General features: G+C 40.5%; 1 protein-coding gene across 2 annotated transcripts in view; it reads right to left on the bottom strand.

The window, feature by feature from the left end:
- The window catches only part of LOC137434537 (oxysterol-binding protein-related protein 6), a 195996-nt gene that overhangs the window by 102420 nt on the left and 81000 nt on the right, over window positions 1-12576 (bottom strand). For both annotated transcript variants that reach the window (XR_013624726.1, XM_068127654.2), the window contains exons 7-9: window positions 7645-7753; window positions 4502-4605; window positions 2616-2705 (exon numbers count right to left, since the gene is read on the bottom strand). Coding sequence is in view for 1 of the 2 variants with exons in the window: in XM_068127654.2 (XP_067983755.2) it covers window positions 2616-2705; window positions 4502-4605; window positions 7645-7753 (303 nt within the window). In the remaining variant the exon portion in view is untranslated. The remainder of the gene's footprint in view (window positions 1-2615; window positions 2706-4501; window positions 4606-7644; window positions 7754-12576) is intronic.

The following is a 12576-nucleotide window of genomic DNA, read 5'->3' as shown; positions in this document are numbered from 1 at the left end:
GTCCTTCGTCCTTACAGCTGTGCGCGCTCTTTTGTACATTGCCATCACTACTCTGATCAACCATTCCTCCACTCCTAACTTCCTCAATGCCCATGTCACTACTTCACGTGGACCCCTATCGAATGTTTTCTCCAGATCAACAAACCCAAGAAACAACTTCTTCCTCTTCTCCATATACTTCTCCTGCAACTGCCTCACAATAAAAAGCACGTCTATCGTTCCTCTTCCTGGCATAAATCCAAACTGCATTTCATCAATCTTCACTTTCTTCCTTATCCTCCTCTCCAACACCCTTTCCAATACCTTCATTCCATGCTCCAATAACTTTATCGCTCGATATGAGCCACAGTCCAGAGGGTCACCTTTCCCCTTGTATAAAGGGACGAGGGTACTCAGTTCCCAATTCACTGGAATGCGGCCTTCTTTCACCACCAGATTGCAGATCTCTCATTCTCTTCACACCCCAATTTCCCGCTGCCTTCAACATATCTCCCACAAATCCCGTCGGCCCTCCCGCTTTTCTACTCTTCATTGCTTTTATCGCTTCCTCAACTTCCTTCTCGGTTATCTTCTCTGCCGGTCCTAAAACTGGGTTACTCTCTATGTTGCCATCCCATTCATTCTCTGCATTCAACAGTATTTCCATATATCTCTTCCATCTTCCTTTAATTCCATCTGGGTCCACAACGATTTGTCCCACTTGATCCTTCAAGCAACTCACCCCCATCACATCACACCTCTCTTTCGCTATCTGCTTTGCAATCCTGAATACCACTCTCTGGCCCTCTTCCAAATCCAAGCGTTCTCCGAACATTTTCCGACATGCCTCCTGCGCCTTTGCTACCTCTTTCTTTGTGGCCTTCTTGGCTGCCTTATAACTTTCATGCTCTGCCTTTTCTGCCCCCATACCCTTCGCCCAAACCTCAGAAACCGATCTCCACGTCGGGATAATATATATGTATCTGTATAGCAATTATAATTAAAAAAGATATATATATATATCTGTCGCCCAATCAACTTCGCTGTCAGCGAAAACAACATCGAGAGTAAAAAAAAAAAATCCCTTTAATCGAGAAGATTGAGAACGTGTTGGCAGTACGGGCGGAACACCAAGATCAGAAGAGGATGCCAATCGACTGACTATTACGTGAGGGAAGCTGCTGAAGCTATATGCACGCCTATGACAAGAGGAGTTGGAGTCGTCGACTGCCGAGTCTTTCGTAGCAAGTCGAGACTGGTGTGATCAATTCAGGAAGTGTTGAAATCTCTGCATCAAACTCACAGGTGAAGGTGCCTGAGCTTATGGTGACGCAGTTGCAAGCTTTCCACACAAATTTAAGGCTATTGTCGAGGCTGAGTGTTACAAGCCTCAGCAAGTATTTAATGCTGATGAAACAGGATTGTTTTGGAGATGTATGCCAAGTGGGATATACTGTACGTAAAGGACTGCTTCAGACAACAGGCAGCAACTTTGTGGGAATGCAGAAGGTAACTAAAAATGTAAACCATTGTTATGTCTATCATTCTATCATCCAGAAGTCTATCATTGTCAGAATCATCAAGCCATAAAAGTGTTACATATCCTTGATAATGTCCCAGATGCAAATTATGTGCAAATTAAATTTTTTTGATGCAAATTCATAATCTTGTCAAAAGGTCCATGTGTTTTGTACCTCTCCTCCCCCCCCCCCCCCCCTTCCCATGCCTCCTCCCCCCAAGCCCTCTACCTTCCACAGATCTCCCGATGTCCCTGTTCTCTACTGTTGTACTTGTGTGCTTCCCTATCTCTCCGCATCTTGTCTCCCGCTCCCTTTATTATATATTTTATGTGTCCGTTTTTTTTGTGATTACTGTTGGCTATTACACGAGCCTCAATCTTGTATACAAAGAAAAAAAGTTCAAAGGTCAGCACCACCTAAAATGATCGATTTTCATCCAATGGACCTGAAATTTCAATTTACCATTTGAGTTTTGTCATCAAATTTTCAACAAAGCTTTATTATGAGAATATGGAGAAGGCAAATTAATACTTTTGTCAAAAGGTCAAAGGTCAGCGTCACATAAAATCGTCAATTTTCTTCCGATTGACCTGAAATTTTTTTTTTTTTGCATATTGGACCACTGAATTGGTTCACCAATCAAAATATCGAAGCAGATTTTTTAAGATCAAAATGTCAAAGGTCAATGTTGCAAAAAATCGTCAATTTTCACCCAATTGACCTGAAATTTTAAGAATTTGCATATTGAGTCACAGAATTGGATCGCCAATCAAAAGCTAGAAGCTGATTCTTTTTTTTAAATCAAAATTTCAAAGGTCAAGGCTGCATAAAATCATGAATTTTAATTTTGTATTAAAAAAAAAACTGTTTTCATTATTTTGAGCATATGGAAGACAAAGTCTGAATACAAAGTGGACGCGGATGGCCTTTGCATTTTCAGATGTTTCCTAGTTTATGTTTGCTATGCCAGTTAATGACAAAATAGTAAAACCTCAACTCAGATAAAATATCAACCAATTTGGAGGCAAACAGTGGAAATCTGACATTCATACTAGAAAAGGATAAGCCATGTGGCACAAAGACTTTAAATTATGAAGATGTTGAAGAAATCATTACCTGGTAAGGTGTCTTCATGTCTTTAGTTGAAACTTTTGTTCTCCATTTCCTGTTCATCATCTTGTCCTTCTTGCCATTTTCAAAAGTAGCCTCGAGGACCATGTTGGAAAGAGTTGATTCTCATGCATTATGAGGCAAAACTCCTTCACACATTTAAACCAAGAGATGTGGGACAGAGTTCGTGTATTTCTTTAACCTATTTTTACCTATTATTTTCTTCTCAGGAAGCTGAATTCATTTGGTGTTGGCTCACGCGTGATGCGGATGTTGACTAATTCCTTTGTGGTCAATGTTTTGTCATTTAATTTAGTTTCCTGGAATTGTTGTTTGTGTGGAATAAGTTAAGACTGGGAAAGGTCATTTATACACTGGTATTTAAAGTTTGTGGGCCTTCAACTTGTATGGATTCTCCATATTTGTGAGCATTGAAAAGGAAGTCGATACATAAATGTATTGATCAAAGTGACTTCTTGAACAGACTTTCTGGAAAAAAGTGACATCAGGGAGACGGTTTCGGTCTACGCTTATTAATAAGAACATTCTCAAAAAGTCATTTGTACCATGTGCAATTCAATTGTTAAATTCAACTTTTTAGGCAATTTTCTGTTTGGTCCATTATGTTTGGTCCATATGTTGCCTGTTATTAGCCCCTGTTGGACTTAGTCTGAAACAGGGGCTTATGGATTGGGTCTCTTCCGTCCGTCCATGTGTGCGTCTGCAACCGTATCTCGGAGATGTATGGACCGATTTTGTTCATACTTGGCCAAAAGGCAACACATGATGCACATCATTTTGTTTCATGATGCGATCGAATATGGCTGACTGGCGGCCATTTTAGTTATTTAAAAAACTATGTTGAACACGTCCTAAACCATTTATCGGACAAGCATTTACCGATGTCATTCAAACTTGGCAGACAGATAAATAATGATGGCTTACATATATGCACGTCATTTTCTTTCGAAATCAGATCCAAGATGGCCGACTGGCTGCCATTTTGTTACTCAAACGTGTCCTCAACCATTTATTGAACATGCATGGACCAATTTTGTTCAAACTTGGCAGAAGCACAGCACATGACAGCATATATGTGCTCCTCACTTTATTTTGCGATCTTATCAAAGATGGCCGTCTGGTAGACTGGCGGACACTTTAGTTGTAAAAAAAAACCCGATGTTGAACGCGTCCTCAACCATTTCTCGGATATGCATTTACCGATCTTGTTCAAACTTGCCACACAAAATGAATGATTGGTTACATATGCACGTCATTTTTTTTTCGAGATCAGATCCAAGATGGCCGACTGATGGCCATTTTGTTACTTAAACGCGTCCCCAACCATTTCTCGACATGCATGGACCGATTTTGTTCAAACTTAGCACAAAGACTATACATGAGAGGATACATAATTATGAAGAAGATTTTGTTTTGTAATCTGACCAAAGATGGCCGACCGACTGCCTTTAACTCGGTACAGCAGAATTACTAAAACCATGGTCCATGGCTATGACATTTTATGTCTTTTTCTTCTTGTTTGTACAATTTTGATGTTTTATGTTTTGAACTTGTGGTGTCAGTGAAGAGCAATTTCCCTGGATAAGGGACAATAAAGTTTATATAATTTATTATTATTATTACTTCATTTTTGCACAGTTCCTCTGAAAAGAAAAGACAAGAATCAACAATCAGTCTGTTTTTGACTTTGGACTACATTTCATGGTAAAACAAGCCACACAAATGGTAAGATATTGAAAAATAAAAGTCCGGACTATAAAAATTTATTTTGAAATACACTGACAGATTTTTCCACACTTACATTGTTTTTACTCATCAATGAACAAGGATATATATTCAATTGGACAAGAAAATGAGTGTCTGACACCTACCTGATGTTCCTGAGAGGCCACGGTATTTGGGACCTTTTGCAAGACGTTGAGGCTTTGCAGCAGGTCTCCAAATTCATTCAAATCATCTTCACATTCAGCAAGGCCTATTGGGTAAAATGGTCGAGCGAAATGTTGAACAAAGAAAAAGGAATAATTATGATCAAGTCAAAAGCCACTTCAAATTTAAAAATTCCATTCACAAAATTTACATTCCATAGATTATCAATATTGGCCGTCACTCACTGACGAATATGACGTTGGTGGGAGACATTGAAAGAGTAGAGGCCAATGCTACAATAATATCTACTGTATATATATATAAAGTAGAGAGTTTTCACATTGTAAGTTGGCATGCAGGTCCAGGGCCTGTTTTATTCATGGCATCTCATCTTTCTCACTGCTGCGAGTGTCTCACATGTGGATTCAGCAGAGCTGCCTCCTTGCAAAATAATTTCATACCATGAGGGTGCTATCTCTGGCAGTGTCCCCCCAGGTGGATGAATAGGACAGGGTTTTTATTTTTCATTCTGTTTTATTGTATCATATACAGAAAAAAGCAGACAACTTCAGTTAGCTATCATTCATTGTGGTGGCGTTCAGGTTGACAAAGTTACAAGTCCATGAACAGTTGCCAGCAGAAAATGTGGACTTGCATCACATGTAGACCAGATCAGATCGGGCAGAGAGATTCATCGCACTTTGATGGTCACTAATGAGCCAGCTGGGTTTTTTTTTCCCATCAATCCAGCAGTGGATGGTAGTCCTCCAGAGACTGGATAATTGCATTTTCATAACATGAGTAGGAATTCCCGCCCCCTCCCCCTCCCTCCGACTTTTATAATACAAATCATAAATAACATGTATGTACACATGAATATTCTGTGCAATGCAAGATGTGACTACCAGTCCTCAACCCCAAATCCTCAACTCCCCCAACCCAACCACAGGCAAGTCATCTATCCCCCTCTCCCCCCACCACAAGTCCTCACCCCCTCTCCATCCCCCCCCCCCCCCAAAAGTCTCTACCTCCCCCTACCAACTCTCTGCCTCCTCTCTGTTCATCCCCTTCCACCTCAACCGGCTATCCTCCTCTCCCACTTTCTTCCCGTTCTTAACAACATTCCGGTTGCTGTTTGTGAAGAACACCAATAAAAGGAAATAATGACAGAAAAACGTTTAATTCACAATCTCGCGAGATTCAGCCATCCAACGATATGCGATGAAGGGATTATATAAGGTAAGTTAAACAATTAAAACAAACACATAAGGACATTCGTAATGGAGAAAAATAAAATAAAACGGGAACTTCTCTGACCAAGACCTTTATCATATGGGCTTTATGCTCCCTAGTCAAGTAGTTTAAGAAAAATCGTTGGAAAGACAGACAAAAACTGAATAAGGCTTTTATAATACAAAATACTGCATTTATCTGGACTTGAACCCATGACCTCTGCGATGCTAGTTAAGTGAATGTGGGGTGAGATCCACACTGTACATACAGTACAAGATGGCCCATAATGAAATATTTATTCAAGAAAGCATCACTGAGATTCTCTCCACGCCTCACCTTCTAATTAAGGCATAGCTGAGTCTAGCTAGGCCCGGAATCTGTCTAGTAGCGCTGTGCTATTATACCCTCTCTATGGCAGCTTTGTCCTTCCCGAGTTGCATTGTGGGCTTGTGCAACCAAAAATGCACAAAATATTGTCGACGGGGCCTCACTAAGTGTTCATGTATATACTTCAATTGTAATAAAAGAATGATATTAAATGTCGTTAAAACAAATCCGGAAGTTTAGCGCCACTGAAGCGGCCTCATAATTACATAGCCATATTGGCAGGGTCTTCTTCGTCCCAATACTGCCCCTCTCATGTCACGCCCTCTCCTGCAATATATCTATATATAGCATGGATCTCGGAAGTATTAAGAAGGTTATTTGTGTTCTGCAGTGTTCAAGTATATAATTTAATGAAATAAATGTTTAAAGACGTTTAAATGTGAATAGATGAATTAATTCCAGATTTTACCACCGTTTTACGCAGCGTCTATTACACCACCATATCTAACACATTTCATTAGTTATTTGTGCCTTTTGTTTGTGTCCTTTATAACATCCTTAAAAACAGTACGTTTCCTGTTTGGAATGATTTTCTATTTTGATTGATTGTCAGACATGCAGAGTAAAAAAAAAAAAATCTGCCTCATGTTTGCGCATGTGTGATCAGGACAAATTCAGAGCCAAAGTATGGTAAAATGGCAAACTTGTCTTCCGGTTCATTTTCCGATTCATGTTCAAAATATAACATTCAATTTAAAATGTTGTTCCTCGATCAAACGCTGATCAGACAGACAAATGTATGGACATGAGCCAATTGCTTAACCCCGCTTTTCTATATCCGTGCGTGGGGTAATAATAATAATAATAATAATAATTCATTTATTTTGTATAGCGCTTTTCCAGAAGCCCAAAGGCGCTTTGACAGAGTGGAAAACATAATGCATAACAATACATGAAAACAACAATTGCAAAAAGACAAGAATCAAGAAAACAAACAGCAGCGATATACGGCATATATATAAGACAAGAATCAAAAAGACAAGACAAGAATCAATAGGGAAATATTTAAAGCAAAAGGAGGGAGAAGGAGAAGAGATAGTCAGGGGTTAAATGCTGTGGGTTGAATGTTGAATGCAGCGTTGAACAGGTGGGTCTTTAGTGATGTTTTGAATGTGGTGAGTGAGGAGGAGTCTCTGATGGTGTGAGGTAGTGAGTTCCAGAGGGTGGGAGCAGCGATGGAGAAGGCCCTGTCCCCCCAGGATCTGAATTTGGTCCGGATGGAGGGGGTCAGGAGGTTGGTACCAGCAGAGCGGAGGTTGCGGGTGGGAGTGTGTCTGAAGAGGAGGTCAGCCAGGTAGGATGGGGCCAGGTTATGGAGGGGTAAAAACAACAAATCCGGTTCATAAATGAGTAGCTTATTTTTCACCGTGCACGTGCTAAAAACCCAAAACTGGACGCCCAATTTTAAAATTACGATCACACTTGAAGATTTCGAGCAGATCATACATCAGTTATGGTTATAAAGAAGCAATGCTGTAATGCATTGGATATAGAAGCCCTGACCCAACACACCCCTCTGGCAAACCTTTTGCACATTTGTCCATGTTATGGGAATCCAGAAGCCATGCTGCCACTCTGCTCTGACTCCCCATAGCAGCAACCGATGCTTGGTGGACCAGGACGCTAGATCGACGCTGTGAAGAGCAGAACAGCAAAATCATGTTTTGAAACAAAACTTACAGATTAATATATATACATATATATATATATATATATATAATTATATATATATATATATATATATATATATATATATATATATATATATATATATATATATATATATATATATATATATATATATATATATATATATACAGTATATATATACAGTATATATATATATATATATATATATATATATACAGTATATATATATTATATATGTATATATATATATATATATATATATATATATATATATATATATATATATATATATACACGTATATATATATATATATATATATATATATATATATATATATATATATAGATATATATATATATATACATACATACATACATATATATACATATATAGAATTTTTTTTTTTAAATAAACAGGAATTAAATCCCTGCGTGGGGCTAGTGTGAAGTTCCACATGGTCACTCAAGTGTTCTGCCTGCAAAAAATAAAACTAAATCAGTAAAAAATGAAAATAATAAAAATGCATGTTATGTACTTCAATATCACGGGAGTTGTGGGAGATATGTTGAAGGCAGCGGGAAATTGGGGTGTGAAGAGAATGACAGAGATCTGCAATCTGGTGGTGAAAGAAGGCCGCATTCCAGTGGATTGGGAACTGAGTACCCTCATCCCTCTATACAAGGCGAAAGGTGACCCTCTGGAATGTGGCTCATACCGAGCGATAAAGTTATTGGAGCATGGAATGAAGGTATTGGAAAGGGTGTTGGAGAGGAGGATAAGGAAGAAGGTGAAGATTGACGAAATGCAGTTTGGATTTATGCCAGGAAGAGGAACGACAGACGCGCTCTTTATTGTGAGGCAGTTGCAGGAGAAGTATATGGAGAAGAGGAAGAAGTTGTTTCTTGGGTTTGTTGATCTGGAGAAAGCATTCGATAGGGTTCCACGTGAAGTAGTGACATGGGCATTGAGGAAGTTATGAGTGGAGGAATGGTTGATCAGAGTAGTGATGGCAATGTACAAAAGAGCGCGCACTTACAAAGCTGTAAGGACGAAGGACGGGAACAGTGGTGAGTTTGAGGTGAAGGTGGGAGCGCATCAGGGGTCGGTACTAAGTCCACTACTATTTGTAGCTGTGATGGAGGTGCTGGCTCAGAACGTAAAGGAGGGTTTACCGTGGGAGTTGTTGTATGCAGATGATCTGGTGTTGATTGCGGAAAGTATGGATGGACTGAAGGAGAAGATGAACAAGTGGAAGGAGTGTATGTAGACAAAAGGTCTGAAGGTGAATATCGGAAAAACGAAGGTGATGGAAAGTGGTAAAGCATGTGGTGATGTGGAAAGAACTGGGAAGTGGCCCTGTGCTGTGTGTAGGAAGGGTGTCGGAGTGAATTCCATTCAATGTACAATGTGCGCTGAGTTGGTTCATCAAAAATGTAGTGGTCTGAGAGGGTCATTAACCAGTGTGGCAGCTACATTCAAGTGCAAGGTGTGCACAGAGGGAGCTGCAGATGGAGGAAATGTTGAGTTGGATCTTGGAGACGGCATGAAGCTAGAAGGTGTGAAAACATTTTGTTACCTAGGAGATATGCTGAATGGAGAAGGTGGATCAGACTCGGCAACGGTTGCTAGAGTGAGATGTGCATGGAAGAAGTTTCGGGAACTGAGTGGCGTGCTGACGAGGAGGGGAGTGTCGTTGAAGCTGAAGGGAAAGGTGTATGCTGCATGTGTGAGAAGTGTTATGATTTATGGGAGCGAGACGTGGGTAATGAATGTAGAGCAGCAACGAAGGCTGGAAAGGGTGGAAATGTGAATGGTTCGGTGGATGTGTGGAGTATCGTTGAGAGGAAGACAAATGATGAATTGCGAAAGATGATGGGAATAGAGCCTGTGATGGATGCTGTGAAGAGAAACAGTTTGAGATGGTTTGGTCATGTGTTGAGGAAGGATGGAAGTGACTGGTTGAAAAGAGTGATGTAAATGAATGTAGAAGGAAGTGGAGGACGGGGAAGACCGAGAAAGACTTGGCTAAAGATGATGGAAGAAGAAATGCGGGCAAGGGGGTTAACAAGGGGAGATGCGGAAAATAGGGCAAAATGGAGAAGATTGTCATGGGGACCGCAAGGCTAACCCCCGCTCTTAAAGGGAAAATGGCCTTAAAATGCCTGTTGTAAAATGCCTGTTGTAAAATGCCTGTTGTACTTCAATATCATGAATGAATTTATTTAGAAATACAAATTATTATTTTTCCTTCACACGAATTTCAAAAATGACCATATTTCTGGCTCACCCTGTGCACATATATATGCTCGCTACGCTCGCCTCATCACGCGTCGTTGCAGAGGAACGGGCTTGTTTTAGCTGAGGACAATGACTGTACCTGAGTTGCTGTGTTGTCATGATTTACACCAATCATTACACGAACAATTATTTTCCACAAATTTATTTGTCATGTTTGTGATATTAAATTTTTATAAGCAATTTAGGTTGAAGATTTAAGTTGAAATTTTTTTATTTATTTTTTTCAAAAAAAATCCCCTCAGCACATACATACGGGAGGGGTAGGTGCAGACGAAGTTTGGGACGAGTACACCTCACCCCCACGTAAATAAAAACACCTCACCACCAGGTAATTCAAAACACCTCACCACCACGTAATTCAAAACACCTCACCACCACGTTATTAAAAACACCTCACAACCACATAATTCAAAACACCTCACCACCGCGTTATTAACCCTTTGAGTACAGGATTTTTTTTTTGATAAAAATGCCCCCGGTATGGGATTAATTTGGCATTTGGTACTGGAATGCAACCACGTACTGACCATCTATCTATAGGTATAGTAGATGACGTGTAGTAACGTCATCCGTACACAAAAATTTTCGCGGGTTGCGGCACTGGACGTCATCCGTACTCAAAGGGTTAAAAACACCTCGCCACCACGTTATTAAAAACACCTCACCACCACAGAAAAAAAAGTTTGAGGGAGTAGTTCAGCGACTACACAGACACTGCCCAGATATGTAGATATATAGATAGATGACGGTACCCGAGTTGCTGTTTTGTCATGGTTTACACCAATCATAATATAAACAATTATTTTGCACAAATGTATTCGTATTGTACGTGATATTACATTTTATAAACAATTGAAGTTGAAAAAAAAAAATACCCTCAGGACATGCCCGCGGGAGAGATAGGTGCATGCCAGAAGTTTCGTACGATTTTACAAAAGTTTGAGGGAGTAGTTCAGTGACAACACAGACACTGCACAGATATATATATATATAGATATATATATATATAATATATATATATATATATATATAGATATATACAACACACAACAACATGCATTTTAAAGGCCATTTTCCCTGCTAGAGCGGGGGTTAGCCTTGCGGTCCCCATGACAATCTTCTCCATTTTGCCCTATTTTCTGCATCTCTCCTTGTTAACCCTCTTGCCCGCATTTCTTCTTCCACCATCTTTAGCCAAGTCTTTCTCGGTCTTCCCCGTCTTCTACTTCCTTCTACATTCATTTCCATCACTCTTCTCAACCAGTCACTTTCATCCTTCCTCAACACATGACCAAACCATCTCACCTGTTCCTCTTCACAGCATCAATCACAGGCTCTATTCCCATCATCTTTTGCAATTCATCATTTGTCTTCCTCTCTCTCAACGATACTCCACACATCCGTCGAACCATTCACATTTCCACCCTTTCCAACCTTCGTTGCTGCTCTACGTTCATTACCCATGTCTCACTCCCATAAATCATAACACTTCTCACACATGCAGCATACACCTTTCCCTTCAGCTTCAACGACACTCCCCTCATCATCAGCACACCACTCAATTCCCGAAACTTCTTCCATGCACATCTCACTCGAGCAACCGTTGCCGAGTCTGATCCACCTTCTCCATTCAGCATGTCTCCGAGGTAGCAAAATGTTTTCACACCTTCCAGCTTCACACCGTCTCCAAGATCCAACTCAACATTTCCTCCATCTGCAGCTCCCTCTGTACACACCTTACATTTGAAAGTAGCTGCCACACTGGTTAATGACCCTCTCAGACCACTACATTTTTGATGAACCCACTCAGCGCACATTGTACACTGAATGGAGTTCACTCCGACACCCTTCCTACACACAGCACAGGGCCACTTCCCAGTTCTTTCCACCTCACCACATGCTTTACCACTTGCCATCACCTTCGTCTTTCCGATATTCACCTTCAGACCTTTTGTCTCCATACATTCCTTCCACGTGTTCATCTTTTCCTTCAGTCCATCCATACTTTCCGCAATCAACACCAGATCATCTGCATACAACAACTCCCACGGTAAACCCTCCTTTACGTTCTGAGCCAGCACCTCCATCACAGCTACAAATAGTAGTGGACTTAGTACCGACCCCTGATGCACTCCCACCTTCACCTCAAACTCACCACTGTTCCCGTCCTTCGTCCTTACAGCTGTGCGCGCTCTTTTGTACATTGCCATCACTACTCTGATCAACCATTCCTCCACTCCTAGCTTCCTCAATGCCCATGTCAATACTTTGCGTGGAACCCGATCGAATGCTTTCTCCAGATCAACAAACCCAAGAAACAACTTCTTCCTCTTCTCCATGTACTTCTCCTGCAACTGCCTCACAATGAAAAGCGTGTCTGTCATTCCTCTTCCTGGCATAAATCCAAACTGCATTTCGTCGATCTTCACTTTCTTCCTTATCCTCCTCTCCAACACCCTTTCCAATAGCTTCATTCCATGCTCCAATAACTTTATCGCTCGGTACGAG

This window comes from Myxine glutinosa, chromosome 10 (assembly GCF_964187855.1).
Source record: "Myxine glutinosa chromosome 10, kmMyxGlut1.1, whole genome shotgun sequence".
Taxonomy (NCBI): Eukaryota; Metazoa; Chordata; class Myxini; order Myxiniformes; family Myxinidae; genus Myxine; species Myxine glutinosa.
This window is presented reverse-complemented; position numbering and strand designations above follow the sequence as displayed.